Below are 25764 nucleotides of genomic sequence, written 5' to 3'. Positions count from 1 at the left end.
ATTGCTTCAAGATTGGTGACATGGCTCATGCTATTGCATCTTTAGTCCAGTAGAATAGCATAAATGTGACTCTGGACTGCTCGGTAGCGAACAACTGTGGTTTAACCACAAAATGCAGATTAGATTGGATCATAAAGGTTAATAAATTCTGAGGCTCTTCTGAGAACTTTTAGGTGCTGCTATCACTGTGGTGAGGTAAGGGATATAAGGAAACCCTGGTATGTAACCTTTGCCTACCACTTCATTACTACCCGTGCTAAGAGTGCACGCGGTAGAGATGGAGTTCCTGCTGGCTATGCACTAGTTAGTTTTCAACAAACAAAAGGTATCGCTTTTGGTGAGCCATCATTAATTATCCTTGAATCTTATTAATTGTATGTACCTATAAAGGTTTAGCCTCGGAATTCATTCTTGGTGATCTAGCAAGCTGTTAAGACCCTTGTAACATGGTTCGATGAGCAGCAAGGCGACTCCCATGTTCTCCCCATAAAGGTGGTTCCGCCTCCTGTACCAGTATCCAGGACAGTAGGGAGTTCCTGCTGTAACTTAGGAGAAGAAGGCATACGGGATGAGAGAGAGAGAGGGACAGCAAGACCCTCGGTTCCAGTAGGATGATTATTAGAAGATCTGGACTAGACTCTCAAGCATTCAAGGTACAGCACTACAAAGGCGTACTATTGTTTACTGTCAAGAAGAAAAACACACAAGACAGTGACTATTTGAGTAACTGCACACAACTCTATAGTAGATAACTATACTGCCAGAAGCGTGAGCAGCTTACCCAGTGTGTGAGGCAGCATTGCTGTTACTAGCTCCCAGGCAATCCAGGAAACTTGCTCGAGAACAGGCGATTATATGCACACTTCTCTACCTAAAGTTAGAGTTTTAGTCTCCAAAAAGGGAAGTTCCGTATGAAGGTGCAAAAGCAGGTTCCAGGGAGTCAAGCCTGATCGCAGGAGAAGCCAAGAATCCATGAAAAACTATAGCTAAATCGAAAACCAGTGACCAGTGCAAGACACAAAGAATGATAAATATAGAGAGTAGGTGGGAAACCAAGGGAACCAATAGAGTGGAAAAAAACAAAGGAGAGGGAACGGAGAAACGGGTGCAAACTTAAGTGTTCAACAAAAGAGTCAGAACAACCAATGGTGCCAGACACTGTCTTCATCGTACACTAACTACTTATAGGGATCTGCCCTCTCTGACCTAGAAGTCATGTTCCGGTCCTCGAATGACTGCTGCTCCTTGTAACGCACCTGACCCTGGAAGTTGTTATCCTCCATAACTGTAGTCTTTACTTCCCCGTTCTTCATCTCCTCCAGGTAGTACAATTTCTGACTCTTGTGTGGTGCTGAGGTCGAGATCTGACACTCTCATGGGCAGAAAAGGCAGCAGCCCTGCTGCAGAATGCGCTGTGACATATGAGTTGCCAACAGAGCTAGCAAGCCTCTCAGCAGCTCTGAATCTCCAAGTGGGAGACCCACCACTAAATGCTATTTGGTCTGTGTGGTTTGGAAGCTGTTTTCATCTCTTCACATGAATGTGACCTGTCAATAATTGGTCACGTTATTTGTGAAAATTATAGCACTTACAACATTGTGAGTCACGTATTAAGGCTAGTGTTACAGCAATAGGCTAACCCTGCAACGCTCACCTAACTTACTAAAATAAAAGCTGCCTATGTGAAATTCTGCAATGAATTTTGTAAAGTTTATGGAGTTTTACCATTGAACTGAATGGAAGGTTTCTCAGTGTTACACATTTTTGTCCTGAAAAAGTGTACATTGTCTTATAAAAACCCGAAGTGAACTCAGGTTAGTTAACTTAAACCACAGTAAAACAAATCCCATTTTACACAATACCTTGATCTGAAATAACCTCCTATAACCACCTGATAACGTATTTACAGATAACCCATCTTACTTTAGTGGATTGAATGGATTTAATGGAGTGCAGTACATTGATTGTGACAAGTTGTAAGTAGTGGTTGTTTTGATGGATGTACTCACTATATACAACACAGTGTGTGGTTGAGCTTCTGTGTTTGTGTTACTAACCATATTTAGTGCTGTCACTGAATGCGTTTCATATTATTGTTATTTCCTGCTACAGGATGTTTTCATTTGTAGTATGGGGACAGGTGTGTGAAGGTGGTGCATGGATTTGATCTGTGTGTACATTGTGGTCAACAGTGGGGGTTATTCCCTCACCGCCCGCTCCACCCCTAACCCAAATCCACCATTCCACCGAGGAGACGGTAGACTGCCCCCACCAAACCCTAAATTAGGGCCCTGGTTTTGCTGTGCTCCAAAACTGAAAACTTTAATTGTGAAAAAGTACTTATTATTTGAAATCTATAAATTAAGACGTAAAAGAAAGGCAGAAAAAGTAGCTATAATGAGTCCGGCCAAAATGTATTGATCGTCTTGGTTTTGCGAAGATAATTTCTTTTAGATTTTAAGACAAGCAATGGCAGGCCAGCCAGTCAGTATACAGGTTAAAATGACTTTTATCCGTAAAGAATTGACCAGCAAAATTATTTACAGCATGTTTGTCATTTCTTGCATGTTTGAGGATATCCCATTGCGTTTTCTATAATATGTACCAATGCATACAGCAATCCATCTGCACAGGGATATACAGTGCAACAAAATAAGATATGCAGTTGCCATTTTACATTTCTGTTTTCTGAATGATAAAAACGCCTTAGCGTTTCAGGTGCATGTGAGGGCACGTGCCAGAAGCAGTAAGGGGTAGGAATATTGCAAAACTGGTAGCCTACTTTCAAGTCTAGGAAAGTTGGTAGGTTTTTAGTTCGCTTGTAGGTGTTAGTGACTTGCTGTTTGTTAACTCTGATGTAACGTGAGACAGGGCTGCAAAATAGAATATATTTCTGCTGAAAACTTTCTTTTCCATGGATGTTTCAGGTAAATAATGTTTCAGGAAGTATTATGAGCTTTTTAAGCTAACATACAACAATTCCAAGTCATTGCTGTTCCCAGATGATCATAACCTGCGACTAGTCTGTTACAAATATTCAGTTAACAAATCTTTAGCATAGCTTCTATGCCCATTAAAAAAGTGAACTATGATCCAACATCGAGGCTATGTAAGTGAAAAACTCCCTTCTACTTAAATAGAGACGTCAAGCAAAACCTTTGCTTTTAATAGAGCCATGTAGCCCACTGGAGAGGGGTTGTTGAAGACGCTGAGCCATTGTGTCTAGACCCCATTAGGATGGAGACTACTTGCATGGCATGAGGCAGAAGGGTTATCAGCCTATTAGAACATTCCACTGACTTAGAATAGAATGTTATACATAAACCAGGGAGAAACATAAAGACAAACATTGGAATGTTGGAGCAGAAGGCTTATACCAGCCATTATAAGCCTGGAGCTATTCATTGGTCTTCTATGAAACTCTCAATATTTCAGGGTTCTAATACCGAATATTGACGTAGTTGACATTTTTGATACTGATATCTAAAAAACAGAAATATAGGTAACAACTTTACTTGCAGCTTCAGTGCATGACATCCAGCCACTCTAGATAACAACAGGGGTATAGCTACCATTGGTGCAGAAAGTGCAGGAGCACCAGAGCCCAGAAGGGCCCTTTTAACCCCAATGAATGCTTTATTTATTCCCCCAGCAATAGACATAGGGACCATTTTCCATGCTTGCAACTGGGCCTATGGCATCCTTGCTCAGCTACAGGTTAACAATTGCAGACAGAGAAGGTTAGGTGGCAGCATACACCACGTCAGTCATAAGTGAGTTGAGATCACTTTTCCCTACTGCTTAAAACCACTATAACTGAATTACCTTTTAACCACACCAGCTTTAATTTCGTAAACTATGTCCTGATCAGTTAACCTTTAAATAAGATACCTTATTTTGTCTATGTTGCCTTATACTTTCCCAGGTTTTAAAAGGCTATGGAGCTCCAATTTTTGGAAACCTTGTATTTTAGTCAAGTCTGGGAGCAAGGTTGAGTCCCATAGTGGTGCCTCCAACGTGAGCTGCGCCAGTCACCCCAGTGACTGAGTGGCTTCTCATCCGATTCTAATGACCAGGGCTGTGGGGGTTGTTCTCTAATGCCCCCTGCTCCCCTCACTGTACTGCTCTCTAGGGTATCCCCTCGTGGTCATAGCCCTTCTAAGAGCCTGTATCAACAGGTCCTGCAGGTCCGCAAACAGTCAATTATTGAGCTTGAGAAGTAGTGATGTCCAGGAGTAAAGCTTTAAATTGGGTAAGTATGCCCCTGTCTTATATGGACCTCATCAATGTTTGTAGGGTGATCCGAGTGGCAGCCCCATCCCACAGGAGCTGACATGCCAGGCCGTTAATTTGCTTAAAAAAGGAGGGAGGAATTTCATGGGGCTTATTCTGTAGCATGTATAAGAATATTTGCAGGAAAACCATTTTATAAAGCACTGCCCATCCTATCAAGGACACTAGTATCCTTCTCCAATGAGCTGCATCTGCTTTATAGTCTTCGAGGATTTTCTCTAGTTTGTGTTGCATAAACGCTGAGTGGTCCATAGTTATATATACCCCCAAGTACTTAAAGACCTCCTTCTGATATTGCAAGCAACTGCCACAGAGCTCTAGGGGGTCCATAGCATAAGCAGGAATGCTATGGACTTGTACCAGTTCATGCAGACTCCTGTATTGTTGCCAAATATATTAAGCATTGCTAACAGTCTGAAAATTGAGCGATCCTGGTCTATTACATAAAGAAGGAGATCATCTGCATATAAGGAGATAATGTCCTCCCAGTCCATTTTCTATTTGAACCCTCACAACTGAGTGTCACACCTCACCCAATTGGCCAGTAGTTCTCCCACCATGAGTACAGCAGGGGTGATAGTGGGCAGCCCTGTTGGGTGCCCCCTACCAGTGCAAATTCTGTCTATACTACACCATTTATTCAGACTCTAGCTACGGGTCCATGTATCAGAATTCCGAGCTGAGCCCCATCTTACCCAAAACCTTCCGGATAAAAGGCCATTCCAGAGGGTCAAATGCCTTCTGCACATCAAGAGCCAGCACAACCACTGGCTCATGGAAAGTGGCCCCCTGCGCCATGACCTCATGTATCTAAGTTTTTGTCTGAGTGAGCTGAAGGGCAATCCCAACTGGTCAGTATATATGAGTTCTTTGAATAGTTCATTCAGTTGGTTGGCCAGCACTTTGGCCAATGTTTTGGCCTCAGTGTTAATGAGAGAAATGGGGCATCACAAGGCACACTCCTCTGGGCATGCCTTTTTTATGAATGAGGGCCATTCTAAGGTCTTTGTGCAAGATCCCCTCTCCCCTCGTCTCTGATCACATAGAACATCCGTAAAGGATGTTCTGTGATCTTTCCCCCTAAGCATTTAAAGAATTTTGCAGGCAACTCATTGGGGACCATTGTTTTCGAAGAATGTATTTGTTGGATAGCATCCTGGATGTCAGACACCTCAATCTTTTAGTCTAGTGAGGCACCATCCTCTACTGATAGGACATAAGTAGAGAGATCCTGCATGTTGGAAATGGCCCTTCTGCAGGGTTATCCCCAGACTTTGTGCCTTCCTCTTTCTCTTTTTCTGACCTCATTTTTGCTGGTTTCTAGACTCTGCGCACTTTACCACTGTTAACCAGTGCTAAAGTGCATATGCTCTCTCCCTTTAAGCATGGTACCATTGGATCATACCCAATTGGACTATTTAATTTACCTATAAGTCCCTAGTAATGTGCACTGTATGTGCCTGGGGCCTGTAGATTAAATGCTACTAGTGGGCCTGCAGCACTGGTTGTGCCACCCACTTAAGTAGCCCCTTAACCTGGTCTCAGGCCTGCCATTGCAAGGCCTGTGTGTGCAGTTTCACTGTCACCTCGACTTGGCATTTAAAAGTACTTGTCAAGCCTAAACCTCCCCTTTCTCCACATATACGTCACCTCTAATGTGTGCCTTAGGTAACCCCTAGAGCAGGGTGCTGTGTGGGTGAAAGGCAGGACATGTACCTGTGTAGTTTACATATCCTGGTAGTGTAAAACTCCTAAATTCGTTTTTACACTACTGTGAGGCCTGCTCCCTTCATAGGCTAACATTGGGGCTGCCCTCATACAGTATTGAAGTGGTAGCTGCTGATCTGAAAGGAGTAGGAAGGTCATATTTAGTATGGCCAAAATGGTAATACCAAATCCTGCTGACTGGTGAAGTTGGATTTAATATTACTATTCTAGAAATGCCACTTTGAGAAATTGAGCATTTCTTTGCACTTAAATCTTTATGTGCCTTACAATCCACGTCTGGCTGGGCTTAGTTGACAGCTCCTTATGCATTCACTCAGACACACCCCAAACACGGTACTCAGCCTCACTTGCATACATCTGCATTTTGAATGGGTCTTCCTGTGCTGGGAGGGTGGAGGGCCTGCTCTGACACAAAGGACTGCCACACCCACTACTGGGACCCTGGCAGACAGGATTGAACTGAAAGGGGACCTGGTGCACTTCTTAGCCACTCTTTGAAGTCTCCCTCACTTCAAAGGCACATTTGGGTATAAAACTGGGCCTCTTCCCTACCTCATCAGGCACTTGCTGGAGAAGAAACCTGAACCAGAACCTGCATCCTGCCAAAAGAACTGCCTGGCTGCCTAAAGGACTCACCTGACTGCTTTCTACAAAGGACTGCTGCCTTGCTGTTGTCCTGCTGCCTTGCTGAACTCTTGCCTTGCTGCTGAAGTGCTCTCCAAGGGCTTGGATAGAGCTTGCCTCCTGTTCCCTGAAGTCTAAGGACCAAAAAGACTTCTCTTTTTCATTTGGACACCTTGTGCGCCGAAAAATTAGACGCACAGCTTGCTCCGCGGTGAAAAATGTACTGCACGCCGATCCGGAAAGATGCTGCTCGACACGACGCATGCGGTGCGACCGCAACTTCGACGCACGGCCTCGCCTGGACAACGCCGCCCGACTTCAGAAAGGAAATTGACGCAACGCCTGCCGTGAGGGAGAAGATTCCACGCACAGCCCACCGGAACGACGCGCAGCCGGAAAACAAGCCTAGGATTCCACGCACAGACCCCGGGACATCTGGTAATCCCGCGAACCACAGAAGGAGACTGTCCACGCGCCGGAAAACGACGCACGACTTCCCTGCGTGAAAAATAACGACGCAAGTCCATGTGTGAAGGGGCGAAACCGACGCACACACCATTTTTCCACGTATCTCCTCCTCTGCGGCCCTTTGCGGAGATTTTCCACTTTAAACCAGGTACTTTGTGCTTGAAAGAGACTTTGTTTGCTTTTTAAAGACTCAAGACACTTTATATCACTTTTCAGTGATATCTCTACAATTTCATATTGCATCTTTATTCGTTTTGACCTGCAATTATCCAGATAAATATTATATATTTTTCTAAACACTGTGTGGTGTATTTTTGTGGTGCTATATCGTGTTATTGTATGAATTCTTGCACAAATACTTTACACATTGCCTTCTAAGTTAAGCCTGACTGCTCGTGCCAAGCTACCAGAGGGGGGACACAGGAAAATTTGGATTGTGTGTGACTTACCCTGACTAGAGTGAGGATTCTTGCTTGGACAGAGGGTAACCTGACTGCCAACCAAAACCCCATTTCTAACACTGCACAAATGATTCCACCTCCTTCAAGGAACAGTGGAGTTTAGACCTGTAAAGACACTTCAGGTATGAGGCAGATGCACATTCAGTGTTCGTCCCTGACTCTGCCCGAGCCCCCTTATCTGTCCTGAGGCATTCCACCCATTTTTGACCTTCTTCTCTACTCACCAACCAGACTAGCAACTTGCCTTCCTTCTTCTGCACTGTGTTCTCCATTAGATGCCTATGTTCCTATTTCAGGAGATCCCGCTGATGGTCACCGTTTGGGTTAGCTAGATATGTCACCGCTCGTTGGCCCAAGCAGGTTTCCAAATCCTGCCCTAAGCTTTCCCTTTCTCTGTGGGCGCCAGAGGTTCTAGCTATGAGGTGTCCACTGATGACCGCCTTGTAGGCTTCCCAGAGATCACCTGTGAGGCCACTGAGTCGGCATTGTTGCTAAAGTAGTTGTCCTGACCTTACCCTTCTGAGTCCTCATGCCTCAGCTGCACAGGACCCACATGTACAGTCTCCATTTGGACCCAGAGTGTGTGCGAAGTATAATGCCACTAGAAGTGGGGAGTGATCAGATAGCCCCCATGGAAGCAAATGTGTATTCCTGTATCTGTCCTCCTGCAAAGAATTAATCAAGCCTAGAGAAGGAATATCTATTGATAGCCACATAGGACTGCTCTCTGTTAGTAGGGTGGGCATTACGCCAGAGGTCCAGTCGCCTGAAGGCCGTCAGGAATTGCTGCAGGTGCCTATCATTAGTGGATGAGCGTTTGGCTGTCGTAATCCTGTTCAGTTCATGGTGAAGTGCTAAATTAACATCCTCTCCCATCACCAAGAGCCCTGCAGCGGCCTGTGTGATCCACGTTCCCAGTTTCTCTAACAGAACTGACTGCAATCCCGGTGTGAAGTACATCAGCACCATCACAATCTTGTCCCCATTCCATTCTCCCAACACTGCTGCATAGCACCTCTCCCTATCTGTCCAAATGGAAAAGAGAGATACAACAAACAGGGAAATAAGTTCTACGGTGTTGTTTCTGTGCAGCTGAGGGCCTCTCTGCCCTGCGGGAAATGCTTGACCATAGGCTACTGCATGCCAATGATGATTCCTCAGTGAGCAGCACTGGGTCACGCTTGTTTTTTTCCTGTCTTTGTTGTATTACTTCTGTCAGCCGTGGCTACACAGCACTCGGGCACCCGCGCAGTGATGATTTGTACTCTCCCCTGTGCTTCTTAGTTTCCATCAAGGGCCATCCTCCAGCCATTCCCACACATCCCCAGGGACCGTGAAGTACCATGATTTACACTCAGACAGGATTTGCAGTTTAGCCGACATCATACATTGGATGTTCCGTTGTCTTAGTTCCACCTTAGCCTTAATGAGGGAGCGTTGCTTCATCTGCACTGCCTGTACTTCCTACAAGTAGGCTGGAAACACCATACTTGTACAGTTTTCATATGTGAGTGTAGGAAAGTACCATCTTTCTTGGCATGTTACCCCCAATTTTACATGTATGTCAGTATGTTTTGCCTGTCTCACCGGGATCCTGCTAGCCAGGACCCCAGTGCTCATAGTTTGTGGCCTAAATGTATATGCCTGTGTAGTGCCTAACTGTGTCACTGAGGCTCTGCTAATCAGAACCTCAGTTCTCATACTCTCTCTGCCTTTAAATTTGTCACTATAGGCTAGTGACTACATTTACCAATTTCAATTGGCATTCTTGCCCCCCCCTTATAATTCCCTAGTATATGGTACCTAGGTACCCAGGGTATTGGGGTTCCAGGAGATCCATATGGGCTGCAGAATTTCTTTTGCCACCCATAGGGAGCTCAGACAAACCTTTATACAGGACTGCCATTGCAGCCTGAGTAAAATAACGCACACGTTATTTTACAGCCATTCTTCACTGCACTTAAGTAACTTATAAGTCACCTCTATGTCTAACCTTCACTTGTTGAAGGTTAGGTGAAAAGTTCCTAAGTGTGAGGGCACCCTTGCACTAGCAAAGGTGCCCCCACATAGTTCAGGGCCATTTCCCCGGACTTTGTGAGTGCGGGGACACCATTACACGTGTGCGCTACATATAGTTCAATACCTATATGTAGCGTCACAATGGTAACTCCGAATATGGTCATGTAACATGTCTAAGATCATGGAATTGTCCCCCCATTCCAAATCTGGTATTGGGGAGCCAATTCCATGCATCCTGAGGGCTCCACTATGGACCCCCAGTACTGCCAAACCAGCTCTCTGGGGATTTCTCTGCAGCTACAGTTGCTGCCACCCAACAGACAGGGTTCTGCCCTCCTGGGGTCTGGGCAGCCCAGTCCCAGGAAGGCAGAACACCCTCTCCGTTTGGAAAAAGGTGTTAAAGGCTGGGGAGTGGTAGCCTCTCCCAGCATCTGGAAATGCTTTGAAGGGCACAGATGGTGCCCTCCTTGCATAAGCCAGTCTACACCAGTTTAGGGAACCCCCAGTCCCTGCTTTGGTGCGAAACTGGACAAAGGATAGGGGAGTGACCCCTCCCCTGTCCATCACCACCCCAGGGGTGGTGCCCAGAGCTCCTCCAGTGTGTCTCAGACCTCTACCATCTTGTTTTCAAAGGCGTGGGGGCACCTTGGAGGCCTCTGAGTGGCCAGAGCCAGCAGGTGACGTCAGAGACCCCTCCTGATAGGTGCATACCTGACTAGGTGGCCAATCCTCCTCCGAGGGCTGTTTAGGGTCTCTCCAGTGGGCTTTTCCTCAGATTACGACTTGCAAGAATTCATCAGGGTTCCTCTGCACTTCTCTCTTCGACTTCTGCCAAGGATCGACTGCTGACTGCTCCAGGACACCTGCAAAACTGCAACAAAGTAGCCAGAAGACTGCCAGCGGCATTTTTGCACCTAATCCTGCCTGCTTTCTCGACTGTTTCCTGGTGGTGCATGCTCTGGGGACTGCCTGCCTTCACCCTGCACTGGAAGCCACGAAGAAATCTCCTGTGAGTCGACGGAATCTTCCCCCTGCTCCAGCAGGCACCAAACTTCAACTTCACCGGTACTCTGGGTCCCCTCTCATCCTGACGAGCATGGCCCCTGGAACACAGGTGGTGGGCCCTAGTGACCCAGACTGTCCAGTGGTCCAACTGTCCAAATTTGGAGGAGGTAAGTCCTTGTCTCCCCTCCCCAGACAGTAATCCTGTGCACCGTGTGAGCTGCAGCTACAAGGGCATCTGTGCACATTTCCAAGAAATCCTACATGCACAGCCGAGCCTAGGTCCCCAGCACTCCGTCCTGCAAAGCTCAGCTCCCTAAGTTGATCTCTGGTGTCGTGGGACCTCTCTTTGCAGTGTTGATACGACTGCCGTGTTTAGACTTCTTGAACCTGTGTTCAAGGACTTTTGCGGGTGCTTCCTTCTTGTCCGTGGGTTCCCTACGTTGCTGAGGGCCCCTTCTGTCTCCTCTCCCAAGTAGCGACATCCTGGTACTTCCTGGGCCCGGGCAGCACCCTTTTACTCCAACCGCGACTCTTGGACCTAGCAAGGCTTGTTTGCGGTATTTTGCCAAGGAAACAGCTCTGCATCCTCCAGCACGCCATGGGACATCTTCTGCACAAAGAAGAACTTCCGACCTCCTTTCGTTGTTGCAAATCCTGCAGCTTCTTCCAACCGGAGGCAGCCATTTTACACCTTCATGCGGGGTTTAGTGGGCTCCTGCCCCTCCTGGACACTTTAGCGACTCTTGGACTTGGTCCTCCCCCTTTGCAAGTCTTCAGGTCTAAGAATCCGTCTTCAGTGCTTCGCAGTCTGTTGTGGTCCTTGCACAAACGACTTTAGTGTGTTTCTGGGGAAATAGTAGTACTCTACTCCTACCTTCCCAGGTCTTGGGGTGGGGTCTCCTTTACACCCTTAATGTTTTCTTACACTCCCAGAGACCCTCTACACACTACACATGCCTAGGGGTCCATTTGTGGTTTGCATTCCACTTTCTTAGTATATGGTTTGTGTTGCCCCTAGGCCTATTGCATCCGATTGTGTTCTAGTGTTTCCACTACTTTTTGACAGTTTTACTTACCTGATTTGGTTAGTTGTGTATATTTTGTGTATGTTACTTACCTCCTAAGGGAGCATATCCTCTGATATATTTTTGGCACATTGTCACTAAAATAAAGTACCTTTATTTTAGTAACTATGAGTATTGTCTTTCTTATGATATAGTACCTATATGATATAAGTGATATTGCATGAGCTTTGCATGTCTCCTAGTTCAGCCTTGGCTGCTCTGCTATAGCTACCTCTATCAGCCTAAGCTGCTAGAACACGACTACACTCTACTAATAAGGGATAACTGGACCTGGCATAAGGTGTAAGTACCATTGGTACCCATTACAAGCCAGGCCAGCCTCCTACAGTGAGGGGGCCATTTTGTTATGGAGGGTGGAGCATGGCATTGAAGTCTCTGTAATTGTGCACCCTTGCTATAAGTGGAAAGGGAATAGCCCCGGATCTGTGGGGTGCACTTGCCGCCCTATGCACTTGTTTATTCACAAAGTGGTTGGATAAGTCCCGTGGGCAGACCACCTTCCTACTGAAGTCCTCAAGAAAACTCTATAGGAACATTCTCTCACATCTCTCTGGGAGGCCTACCACCCAGATGATGTTGCATCTGGACCAACCCTCTGCATCTTCCCCCCGGCGTAGAGGTGACCAATCATTTCTCATAGCAGGCTGACTTCCCTCTTTAACGTAGCAATAGAGTCTGAGTGGTCTGCCACTGTTTTTTCCACTGAAGTCACTCTGGTGGAGAGCTTCTTGCAGTCTGAGTGGACAAGCCCAAAATCAATCACCACTGTATCTATTTTATGTTCCAGTGTCGATTTAGTGCCTCTAACTGCTTGAAGAAAGTGTTTTAGGGATGGGTCTGCTTCCCCCCCTATCTCCAGGCGCCTTTGCTCCAGTGTTAGACCCTACCGCACTGCTGGTGGATTGCCTCCTGAAGGCATAGTGTTCAAGATTGTGAGACTGCGCTGCCTCACGTGACTTGTGATGCCCCATTTTAGAGATGTTGTTGACACAGGTAGCCACAACCCTGGTCCTTAGTCCATACCCACCTTTGACCCGAAGAACCAGGCCCCCGGCAAAACAGTTGGTGACACCAAATGGCCAGGTAGCCAGCAGATCTTGGAAGGAGCACACTCAGGAGGGCCAAATCTCGAGCCCGGTGATGTGTGCAGTCATAGGGTTGATCCCTCAGTCTGCTGGCCTTCCTCTCACCCTTCATGCAGGTCCCGGTCCGGTCGCCCTATCGCCACTGGCATCCACCTTACACTGCTATCCAGGGGGAGAGACTCTCCCCTACCGCTTTGTCAGTTCCAGCTTCTGGGTCTGCTTTCGGCATTAGCTGAGGGCTGCACCACACCTCCTTAATGCTGCCATGATGGCCACAGGCCGCATCACCATGTACCAGCTGTTTGCACTTCTCTGCTCACTGTCAGCACGATTGAGCTGCCTCCCGACCAACAGTGGTCCTCCATTAACAAGACTCAGGGCCTGATTACGACCTTGGCGGATGCGATACTCCATCACAAACGTGACGGATATCCCGCCTGCCGTATTACAAGTTCCATTATATCCTATGGAACTTATAAAGTGGAATATCCGTCACGTTTCTGATGGAGTATCCCATCCGCCAAGGTCGTAATCAGGCCCTCAGTTATCGGAGGGGCATACCGCAGCAGATTGTGTCAGATGAACGCTGGGATTCCCTTCCTCTGTGATAACCCTTTAAAAGTGTGCCATCTTGCCTCTGCACGGAAACTGCACCCTAAAACAATAATTTGTACATAAAAAAAGTGGCCTAGATACTTGTCATTCAGCATAAATGGAGGAAACTATCAACCATAAGTCTATACATATGGGTGCTAGAGACCTGTAGGTCCTGACTTTTAGTGCTACATTTGAAGGTCTTTTCATAGGATATAGGAGACAAATGACAAATACGAGTAATGAAGGCCAAGCATATATATATATATTCTAATATTCTAATACCCAACGCGTTTCAGAGACACGGGTGATAAATTGCTATTGAAATGCAGAGTTGGTGGTCGTGACTGTTTACTCGGCTTCAGCACTGAGAAACGCAAGTTGTTATTTATATTTATATATGTATATATATATGAATATATGTATATATATAAATAAACAAAAACGCTCCACTTCAGAGCCATCAGGGGCACTCTACGGTATTTATAGCCACATTCATTTCATTTCCCCAGCATGACGCGTTTCGGCTGCTTGCCTTTCTCAAATGCGAGTAGTTAAAAGACATTCACACACAGGCGTTTAAATAAGTTTCCTTCATTATTTTTAATCATTATACTCGTAGGTGAAACAGGACTTCAATTTCCCATAAATCATCCAGCTAAAAGTGCCGCCATCATGACATATCTTATCAGTTGTTTCGTAGTCCCAGTTGTGATAACTGCACTCGGAAGTGGAGCCTTTTTGTTGTTATATTTTACGTGCATGCCGCTTGCACGAAGGAGACTCCCATCTCGAAGTGTTCGGCAACATGAGTGGCTTCTGTGGCACGATATATATATATATATATATACATATGCAAAAAAGAATAGAGAACTCTGGGTAGTTCCCAAGTTTAGGTGGAGAGCAGCTCTAGTAAGGAGCACTCTGCAACACCAGCGACACTCTAGATTTGCTCACCTCAAATGTCTATTTATCTAGCAAAGTTTTTAAGCATTGGATCAGCACAGTGCTATCCACGCCGAGCTAGATAGTCACAAAGTCTTTTGCCATTTATTCAGCAAAGTCTTTAAGCATAGGTTTGACACAGTGTCAACCTTGCCGAGCTGTAAAATGATGAAAGCCATTTATCACTCCAGGCACAGTATTACAGCTTTGGACTGGTAAAATACCGTCCAAGCCACAATCTATGTCCTCCTGGAGTTACTGAATGCACAGCTAGATTTATACAAGACACCACAGGATGTCATTGTGTACCATCTAGACATTTTACTTGAGTACTTTTCAAGTTGAGGTTACATTTCAGGGTGCCATATGTGAGCCACACAACCATGCATTTTACCTGAAATGGATTTGGCAGTTCAAGATTTTAGAAAGTTCGTAGCATTTCCAGAGCACAGCAATTCTCCAATTAGTGATCACACTATTGAATGCAACACACAGGTTTGATTGAAACAAACATTCAATCACTGTAAAACTGTATTTATGCACAATTTCCCATAAAGTAATCAAACAAATTATACTCGGACTATGAATCACATCCAAAAATGTAATAACAAGCATTGTAAAATCTAGTAGGTCTAGCCTTTCACGTAGCTGCATTACCTCAGGTCATTACTAGATGTTCATCTCGAGGTAGAAGCAACAGCTTGAAGTCTTTAACAACGCCACAATACTCCAGGACTTTGCTAGATGCCCTTCTTCAGTCAGATGCAATTTTTTTAAAATTCTTTCACAAAGCTGCAGTACAGTAAGTGGTTCCTAGGTGCCCCTCTCAAGTAAAACCCAACAAGAGTCTCCACAGATCTGCAGTCCTTCAAATTTATATTAGAAGTCCCTCTTAATTCAGATTCCAGATTCCTTTATCTAGCTGCAGTACGTCAAGTGTTGTATTTTTACCATGAATGTATTGAGGAAGGTAAGACAGCTAATGCTTTTTTTAGGCCAGACCTAAAAATCACATTACCTTTTCTTCCTCTGTAGGTATTGTTCACATGTGCAACAAATAAATGGTCTATTATAGTGCTAACACATAGTTGGCTTGGTCTGCCAATACTTGCTGTTAAAAGTCTAAAAGCTACTCCCATAGGCTTCATCCTACATTTGAATAAAATTTCAGAGTTTTTGCGAATTATAAATTCCCCACAAGTACCCCTGGAAATCTGTGCAAGTCATAGATGCCCTTGAGAGCTTCTACTGGTCAACGTTTACTAATGAGTCTAAAAGCCTGATTTATATATTGGCAGAGAGGGTAGTCCTTCGCAATAAAGTTCCGTCACAGTCAATATAGTGGTCCGCCTGCCTCATTTAGACGTGGGCATCCTTTGGGTTAATCACAGCAGAGATTACTGTGTCTCTGCCATTAATAATTTATTCAAATTGCCCTGGGAAGTATGGGCTATTGCAAAAATGGCTACATGTCCCCCCACCCAATTTAGATGGGCAGACATTTGGTCATTTTTTACTACTCCTTACTACCAGGTGGAACCTGACGGTAAGGAACAGAAGAGCCATTCGAATGCTCCCCTTGCTACAGGAGGAACCTCCCATGGCAAAGGGAGCATTACTTTTTTCTTTTCAAAAAGAAAATTCCAATTTCAGAATTTTCTTTTTGACAAGCAATAAGAATACTTTTTCCTGCAGGATTGCACCCTTCAGACGCAGCCCTGCAGCAAAGGGTAAAATGTATTTATAATGCCAGCTCGGTGGTCATTTATGAATCTGGTGGACAGAGTATTCTCAGTCTGGTGGACGTAAAGTCCTCTGCTAGTTCAATGGAAAATACTCTGTCTGCCAGTATATACATGTGGCCCCAAATAATCAAAGGCAATGAACATCTGGAATTATTTCATGGTTGTTCAGAAAATATTCTGTTATTTATTTTCTGTTCTTTTTTATCGGTTTTCTGTAGTTTTTATTTTATTAGATCTGCAGTTGTGTCACTGTTTTATGTTTAGCCCTCATAGTTTTAAGATGGATTATTTTTTCCGTGTGTCTTTTGTGATTTGCGTATTGGTTACTGCTTATTTCACTTACTCTCCGTCTATTTTATTGTTCTCTGATGCATTAGTTCTTTGTTCAAACTTTATTCAAGTAATGAATGATAAAATAAAACTAAAAATGATTCTGAGCCTCTTAAGTTGATAGATACTAATATGGAAGAGACACCTTACCAAGAAAATCCTATTTAGATAAGGGAGGGAAAAAAGTGATATAACAGCAACTGTTTAATATAATAGAATACAGCGGTACACTGGGCATCTGGGACTGTTTCAGAAGTAAGTCTGTATTTTTTTCTAATTGTGTAATTTTATTATTTCAAGGCCCTAGAAGTGAACAAGTTGACAAACTCCTTAACAGACTTCCTTCCCGAATGTGAGGCTCAGCTGCAGGAAATCAAAAAGCAAGAGGTTAAAGGCCTGCTTTATGGAGTTCCAGTCAGTATCAAAGACCACTATGGTTACAAGGTATGTTTCACCTTGCCCAGAACTGTGTTAATGTTTATTGTTTCACAATAATTATATTAATGTCATCCATGAATTAAACAGAGCAGTCATAAAGCAATTCAAAGTGCAATTAAGTTCATAGGGTTTTATCAAGCGCATGGCTACCCAAAGGACTTCCAAACGCCGAGAGGTCCACCAGGCTCAATACAAAGATCTTAAGCAAACAGATAGGTCTTGAGTTGTTTCCTGAAACTAAGTTGTCATTCGAACCTAAGAGATAGAGGCAAGGTGTGCCACAATTTGGGGGCAAGAAAGGCAAAAGAACGTCCACTGCACCGAGCTTTCTTCACCCTGGGGATGGAAAGAAGACTCAGGTTGCTAGATCTTAGCTCTCTTTAGGGGTCGGTAAGGGCTGATCAGCTGTTGGAGGTTATGAGGCCCCTATCTGTGCCTTGCCCGGTGAACCATACAAAGCACTTTAAACTGAATCCTCTTGATTATGGGTAACCAGTGTAGAGTGGCAAGTGCCAGGGAGTCAGCCTGGATTTTGGGGATGTCCAAAAGGATTTTTTTGCTGCAGCATTCTGTATTACCTGGAGGATTTTTAATATCTGAGAGTGGACTGTTGAGGTAGAGAGAGTTCTCGTAGTCAAGGCAGGATAAAATTAAGCCCTGACCCACCACCCTCCGGACAGCAACTGGTAGCCAACTAAGTATTTTCCTGAGGGCTCTTAAAAGGCCAAAGCATCTGGAGGACAGCTTCCTGCGCTGAGTTTGCTGTCCAGTGTAAAAGACTCAATATATGTGTACTGCTCTGATCATCTTATCATTTCTTCTTTTTTTTTTCTCACGTACTGTAACTTGCGCCCAACACCAAAGAGAGTTACCATGGTTTCACAGTAACAAACATCTTGCACCTTTTCCGCAGTGAACACACTTTCTCATATTAGTTTTGATGATGACATCAATGCCTTCACCTCTAATTGTACTAAATGTATGCCTGAACTGCTTGATGACATAGCCCAGCTTCACAACAAATAAAAACAACCTGACCGCCTGCCACTTGACTCTCCAGTGTAGGAAAATGGCCTGTTTAGCATAGTCACCCCGCTTTTTGCTAGATTTTATTGCTGTTTTTTGGACTCTGCCCAACGGAGCACTGCGGTCCAGTGCCCATTGTATGTGTTGTGACCCATATAAATGTGTTTTATTTGTGTACTCCTAATTAGCATATTTAACTTACCTATAAGTCCCTGGTATATGGTACAAAGTATTCCCAGGATCAGTAAGTTAAAATACAGTAGTGGACTGCAGCACATATTGTGGTACCACTAGAGTGACAGTACAAAACGAGACTGGAGGCCCGCCGTTGTAGCCTGTTGATGCAGCTTTAAAACTGCAATTCCAACATATTAAAATAAAGCCTTTTGACAGACCAAAAAGCCTCCTTTTAAATATTAATGGCACCCCTCAGTAGGCCTTAATGCTCAATAAGTCAGGGTACATGGTATTTAAAAGTAGGACATTTAAAACGTGAATGTAGAACATGTTCTTACAGTCAATCAATCAATCAATCACAATATTTATAAAGCGCGCTATGTACCTGTCAGGGTTTCGAGGCGCTGAGGGGAGGGGGGGGGGGGGAGGGGTGCGCTGCTGTTTACATACAAGCTATTTTAACTGTACCAGATTTAGCTGCTCCATAGGAAAGCATTAGGAGGTAATAAATGCATTAGACTGTAATATTAAAATAATGTTATATCTGACTAGGAACCAGCTAATACGCTAATTCTTATACCTTTTAACATATGTATTATAGACTCGATTAATTATTTAAGTCAGATTTTTACTACATATTTCAAAAAAGGTACTTAAAAAAGTCCAAAACAAATGGGTGTGGTGGCTAAAGCAGGTGGAGCCAATGTGATTTGTACACTAATATCAACCCGAATTGGGCTTTAGAGGATTCCCTACTGAGATCCCAATCATATTGGAAGAGGAAGCCTCACCCTCTTCTTGTGGCATGCTTCATCATAGGCAACCTCTCCCCACCCTGGTAGGATGATAGCACCACGGCGGATTCAAACTTGAAAAAAAGTGGGGAGGAAGTGCTTAAATAAAGTTCTACTGGACATAGAGGGATCCAGATCACTAAAAATACCTAGAGGCAACCTAGGCTATTACCTTTATTGTTCGGATTCTCTGGTACAGTTAAAACAATACTGGGATGGAATACAGGCTCAGTGGCCAAATTCATCCATGTTTTTGCCCTATTCATAGCCAGTTCAGGTCATGGACATTATTCAGGGCGAAAGTATCTCTAATGGGCTAATAAGTCTTCCATCAGTCGGTAAAGTGTAAGATAAATAATGTCAAGGTGAGTACTACCTTGCATGTCATTATTTTTTTCCTAAGGGTTATATAAAACAAATGTTTGTCATAAACAGAGCATTCTAGTGTAGTGAAAGGTATTTGTAAAAGAAGATCCATGCAGAGACTTAATGCCTCTATGTGAGAACAAGTGACAATGTGCTGTACACAATAAAAAGCATGCATGTTCGGTGAAACAAAACCATGCAAATGAGCATGTGAGGGACATTCTCTTACCCTAGTTTAGTGGATACTGTCTTTCCTGGTCTGGGTGGAGACAATGTCCTTTGTAGTCACCCACTATCAATATTAAATTTAAGTTTTTCTCTTAATTATGACACACATATCAGATATTAATGAAGAACCACGTGCGCCAGGTTTTTGCTCTTATTGCCTGCTGTTATATTCTTCATCAAAGTGTGTATTTGTGACAAGAGCTAATGTGTGTTGTACCACACAGCAAACAAGGGTTAATAGTGAAACAAGCAGGCCTACGACAGATTAATGCATTGCTTTTTTTTTTAAATATTGATCATGTGTTAGTCTTTCCTAACTTAATATACTGCTATTTGGAATTAAATGGTTTAGACAATAGGCCTCAGAATGCTATTTGATTCAGTTAAAGCAGACTCTGAATCAGGCCCTAAGTATGGTGTACTCTTTTATCTCAGTTCCTATAATTCATGGAAACAGAACCAACTTTACCATTTTTCATGCATCACCTTTGCAACATTTTTTTCTCACGCAGGGGCACGCCTCCACTTGTGGTCTGGTCCACTTCCTTGACATTCAGGAGGAGAAAGACTGTGTTTTAGTGCAGGTTTTGAAGAAACAGGGGGCAATTCCATTTGTAAAGACCAACGTTCCCCAATCTATGATGAAGTAAGAGTCAATATTTTGATGCAATTTCTATCTCATGTTCCTGTCTTTAACGAACTGCAGCAGAGCACATTTTGTTTCTGACTATAACCCTTCCTGCCTCCGACCATATATATTCTATTGTTGCCAAAGTATATTAAACGCTCATTTCTCCGTAGCAGATTGCACCATCTCATTGCATGCTCCTCCCTTCTCCCTTCATGTTGTAGGTCAGGTACACGTGGGAATGACTCTCATGCGACCCATTGTCCTCGCTTCCACCTTTCGACATAAAAGATGTATTCATGGCGGTGGAACTGGGAATTCACAGGTTCACAACTACGTCATGGGTTATGGTCACATCGGGCCTCGTGCTCGTTTTGTACACATTTTCAATAGAAATTGTTCTGAAAAAGAAGCAAAAAAACAGTGGCAAACAATTAGTGGGCAACAAGGAAGACCAGGGGCGTAGGAGATGCTAAGGGCCTTATTTATACTTTTTGGTGCAAAACTGCACTAACGCAGTTTGCACCCAAAAGTTTTGCACCGGCTTGCACCATTTTTTAGCACCAGCTGGGCACCATATTTATGGAATGGACGGGTCTAGCACCAAAGTATAAATGTGGAGTTAGTTTTGCACCGAATTTGAGTAAAAAAAATGACACTAATTTGGTGCAAACAGAGCATAAATATGCCGCAGAGTATAAATATGCCCTTAAATATGGCGTTAAGGCCATAGAGTCATTTTTTGCATGGGAACGCCTACCTTGCATCTCATTAAGGCAAGGTAGGTCTCCACTTCCAGAAAATTACTTTAACTTAATTGCATACGTCTGAAAGCAAACCAGGATTCTCCTGGGCTTATCCTTATTGGGCCATCTCCGAGGGGGGTCCCTGTGCACCCTTTGAATATCTTTTGCGATAACATCTTCAGTATCTTCGACCTGTACTTCTTGTTTAATCAAGCGGACTATGAACCCTTTTAGGTCCCCCCCCCTCCATACCTTTTGGTACTTTTAAGACTCTCAAATTGTTCCTTCTCTGGTTATTTTCTAAAGATTCCAGTTTCAATAAGACATTTTCTTCTCCTGCTCTTAAACTCTGCAATTCCACCTTGCTTTTTTCCAACGCCGACCTTAAATCTCCAACTTCTTCCTCCAAAGCAGCTGTCCTACCTGCCAATTCGTCTATTTTTCCACCAAGAGTCTCGCACAGACCTCTTATCTCCTTCTGATTAGCATTTGAAGTCTCGAAACCAGCCCTAACCTCCAAAGAGAGTGCTGTCAACATTCCTGCAATAGATTGGTCCAAGGGCTCCTCTGCCGACCCCAACTGGTGCCCTTCTATACCCTGGGGAGGAAATCTCAGGTGGTGCCCCAGGGCCGCACCAGGCTGTTGATTGACCCCTCTAGATCCTTGTTCGTCATTTAAGTCAGATGCCTGTACTCCGTCTTTGTGCATGCCCTTAGTGCACTGAACTACCGTTCTCTCTCCTCCTGAGGAGCCCGAGGCATCCAACTCGTTCGCATGCAGCTCCTCCAACACTTGAAACCTATTCGGGTCACACTGAATTCGCCCAATTTGGGCCACCCCCTCTCCCGAAACTGCTCCCTGTCCAGGTTCACTCCCCTCCATCCATAGGGTGCTAGGAAGGACTCTGAAGTAAGTTTTTAAAGAGGGGGTAATTCTACGCTCTTTATTCAATAAAGTCCCTCCTTTTAAATTAATTCGGGACAACCTTCCCACTCTTTCTGTCGTTTCGCCTGATATAAGTTTTTTGCTCTGGAAAGGTTCCCCCAATATTCAGCTCTTCCCCCTTAGAGCCAAAAACCCTCTTACCGCTCCTGAGAGAATAAACTGTGCTCGGTTTACTTACTCCTGTCACTCCTGTCTCCCCTCCTGCTGTATTTCCTATCTTTTTTGCTCACCCCCCTAGGGCCAAGCATACCGATGTAATCAAAATGTAAACCCTCTATTCCTTCTTGCATGCCCCCAAGAGGCCTACGATTAAAGGGAGGCACATTACCTTTCCTGCCAAAGACCTTCTCCAGCCAGGGAGGTGAATCTCTTAGAAAGTCACCCTTGTCTAAGGAAGCACTGCGTCTTGTGCTGCCCCTGCCGCCTTTCCCCCGGAGGTGAATTCTAATTACTGCCTCCCTGCCTCGCTGGTGCTCCCAGGCAGCCCGGGATCACAGAGCCGGCGCCGCCCTATCTAGGCTTGCTCTCTCCACGCCGTCCGGTAAGTAAAAAGGGGTCTGCGGGGGTTCCCTGAAGCTAGCGCGTTATCGTACACGTTGTTCTTCCTTATTTAAAAAAGAAATTCAGATCGGGTCTAGCCGGCCGCCATGTTCTCTGCCTCTCTCATATAAGATATAATTTTAGCCAACCCAAACCTAGTCACACTCTAAAGAATTACTCCAGGCATGCGGCAGACCACTTATTCGTTACCTTCCAAAACAAGACACCAAAGCCCACTAAAACAGACCATGGAACAAGCTGAATTTGGAGTAAATAAAAAATCTGCTTACCTCCAACATACATTTGGTCACCATCAATTCTGTACAGAAACATCAGGGGTGGCTCCAGAGGGCTTTTTATCTCTTAATTCCCCTGAAGACATATAAACATAACAAAAGAAAAACATAATCCTTGGATGAATGTATAATTTAAACAAATCAAAATGCTAAGCTTCAACACAATTGGCTCAAAACAGACAACCTTGAACACAAGTTATGTCTTCAACAGAATATACAATAAAAAACAAAGAAAAAAAACAATACCATTCAAACCGAGTCCACAATACAAAGTGTGTCAATATAGAATTCTTTAAAATAGTCACCAAATTCCATAAGCCAAAATGCACAGAAGCTACCAATCCCATTTCTCAAACTTTTTGTGACAAACTGACTAACCATTACACATCTAAACCATTTATGTTGGATACCGACTTGAAAAACATACAAAAAACAACAGCCCCCACCTGTTTCCAACAATATCCTCCAGCCAAAAAGAAACACAGCAACTACGCTCCTTCAAAGAAATGTCACCAACTAAATTTCTGGATCTTGTCAAAGCAAGCCAGTTTCTCCTCTGAACCTTGCCCACATGAAATCTTCAAAAACATCCTACTATCAACTTCTTTGGCCAACCCAGTATGAACACTTGGTAACAACTCCGTAACAACAGGAGTTTCCCCAGAAAATCTTAAAAAGGCATACATACACCTCCTTCTAAAAAAAACCCTAACCTGGACAACCTGGACAATCAAGACCTTGGCAACTATTGATCCAATGCAAACGTCCCATTCTTGGGCAAACTGATAGAAAGAGCAGCTTTCACACAGATTTCACAATTCATAGAATAGATTTCCATACTTTCCGACTTTCAAACTGGTTTTTGTCCATGTAAATGCACTGAATCAGCCCTAATCTCTATCTGGGATGACCTTAAAACACAGAGGACCATAAAGCAAAAGAGTTGCTGTCCTTTCTCTCCCTTACCTTTCAGCAGCCTTTGACTAAGTGGATCATTCTACACTCTTTCTAAGACTTAAGGAAGCCAGAATAGACGGCACAGCTCTAATTTGTCTCACATCCTACCTATACCACAGAACACATATTGCACATACCCCACATTCTCTTCTAAACCATTCGACATTAAAGAAGGAGGCCCTCAAAGCTCAATCATCTCACCCATACTTTTCAACATCTACATGAAATAATTTCCAGATCTGATCAATGGGTTTAACACCATCTGTTATAACTATGCAGATGACACACAGATACTTTTGGAATTGGAAAGCCCAAACAGCATGAAAACATCAAAACTCCAGGCCGTTGTTCAATGAGTGACATGGAACCATCTCAAATTGAATGCCTCTAAAACCGATATACTCACCTGTGGCGACTGGAAAGCCTATGACTCTCTCTCTGTTGCTAGCCTGATGGTCTATGACCACCTCCAAAAATAGATAAGGAGGTAACAAACCTTGGAATTGCCATGAATAATATTAGGAGATGAATTCTGCCTGTCAAATCTATCTGAAATTTTCACTTTTTGCTCACCTGTTTTTTGACCGCTTTACTATGGGTGAGCTTCACAACTGGTGACCCAATCACAGTAAACTCATGGTAATTGGACAGTGTGTGTTTACCACCGGTGTCCATCTTTGAAGATAACACCACTGAGATGCAGCAAGGGTAAGAAGCTCTTGTTTGTTTACAAGTGTACATGTGTGCACATGCGTGTGCATATGTGTGAGGGCTGTGCATGATAGACTCCTGTCATGCGCAACCCAGTAACTACACACAGGTATCCTGGTGCAGAGGGGACTCTGCAACATTAGATACTGACCTGGTGGTAGCCTCATAATGTTAGTCTACACACATAAAGTCTACAGTGAAACTCCATTATACACCTATGTGGAAGGCTGCCTTAGAGTGTAGCTTTGTCTCTCTTTGGAATACAAAGACTAGTGCCATATCGAACTGGTGTTGGAATCTGTATGCCAGACCCAATATGAGCGTTCCCGAGAAGATATCTATGCAGCTTTATGGTCATCCAGGATTTTCATATTTCTCTGACTCAGCTCAGGATCTGAGCCCAGGCCTTTTGTTACCCGCTGTGCCAAGTTAATTGCATTTATCTCCAGGAGCAGGAACAAAGGCCTCCCTCATAAAAAAAGAGCAATTAACAGTGCTTCACTCAGCTTCTGAGTAGGGAGGGGGTGGGGTTGAAGGATCTGCATCACTCAATCAGCTTTCACACTATACCAGGGCAGCCCAAGCCCACTGAAGAACGGAGGGAATCCAGTCAACTGTGGCCAACACAGTAGGAAGCTTCCCTTTGAGGTCTCAGTGGGAAAGGCCCTGGCAGTGATATCAGAGGGGTGCAAAGCTGAGAACCCCAGAGGAGATGTGAATAGTGACTCCTGGGTGACCCCATTATGAATTCTAGCATGCTGTGAAGGAGGGTTGGGAAATGGGAGGAGAGGTGATGTGGCACCCCATGATAAGCCAGAGGTGCCTTGCTTCTGAAACCTTCTGCCCCCAACTAAAAGGTCTTCCACAAGTGGAGAGTTCTCTCTTGGTTGTGTTTTTCTGCTAGACACAGGGAGTGGAGGAGGTAGCTATGGACAGCTGGAAGGAGGAACCCCTGATATCCATCCGGACTAAGGCCTACAGTTGCCCCCATGACTAGTCGGGCTTTGCCCAGGACCAAGCCCAGGACCAGGGAAGCTGGTCCCCTTACACCACCTTAAGGAGTAGTTGGGGGAAAGACTGGACTTGCACCAGGGAGGGGAGAAGCTCTCGAGAAGAAAAATCAGATCGGCTAGCACAGGGATCCCGTCCCCTGAGCCAGATTTGATTCACAGGGGTTTGGGACCACCTACTCCAGGCCCCCACCACTGTGCAGAATGCGGGTACATCGTATCTTTCCCCGAGGATCAATTGAGGGGCCCAGGATCCCTAACCCCAGGACCCATCCAAAAGGAGGTGGAAGAGGGTGTATCGGCACACTCCCTCATCTATGGCGGGCCTGCCCTGCTCCGCCTGCCTGTGTCTGAGGGGAGCAGGCAGCCACCATGAGATGCTGAACCATGCTGCAGGAGCAGACAGGGAAAGAGAGACTGCCACCTCCCTCATGCAGGAGTGCAGACCGGGTGGGAAGCCACTGGGGCAGCCAAGAGTGGGCTCCCTGGGCTACCCCCAACAAAGGAGGCACACAGGGG

General features: G+C 44.6%; 1 protein-coding gene across 1 annotated transcript in view; it reads left to right on the top strand.

Moving 5' to 3' along the window:
- The window catches only part of LOC138293506 (vitamin D3 hydroxylase-associated protein-like), a 198013-nt gene that overhangs the window by 58111 nt on the left and 114138 nt on the right, over positions 1-25764 (top strand). Inside the window, exons 3-4 of the mRNA XM_069232746.1 lie at positions 16683-16826; positions 19924-20057. Of these exons, the coding sequence (XP_069088847.1) occupies positions 16683-16826; positions 19924-20057 (278 nt within the window). The remainder of the gene's footprint in view (positions 1-16682; positions 16827-19923; positions 20058-25764) is intronic.

This window comes from Pleurodeles waltl, chromosome 4_2 (assembly GCF_031143425.1).
Source record: "Pleurodeles waltl isolate 20211129_DDA chromosome 4_2, aPleWal1.hap1.20221129, whole genome shotgun sequence".
NCBI classification, from domain to species: domain Eukaryota; kingdom Metazoa; phylum Chordata; class Amphibia; order Caudata; family Salamandridae; genus Pleurodeles; species Pleurodeles waltl.
The sequence above is the reverse complement of the archived record's forward strand: the minus strand, read 5'-3'. Positions and strand labels throughout refer to the sequence as shown.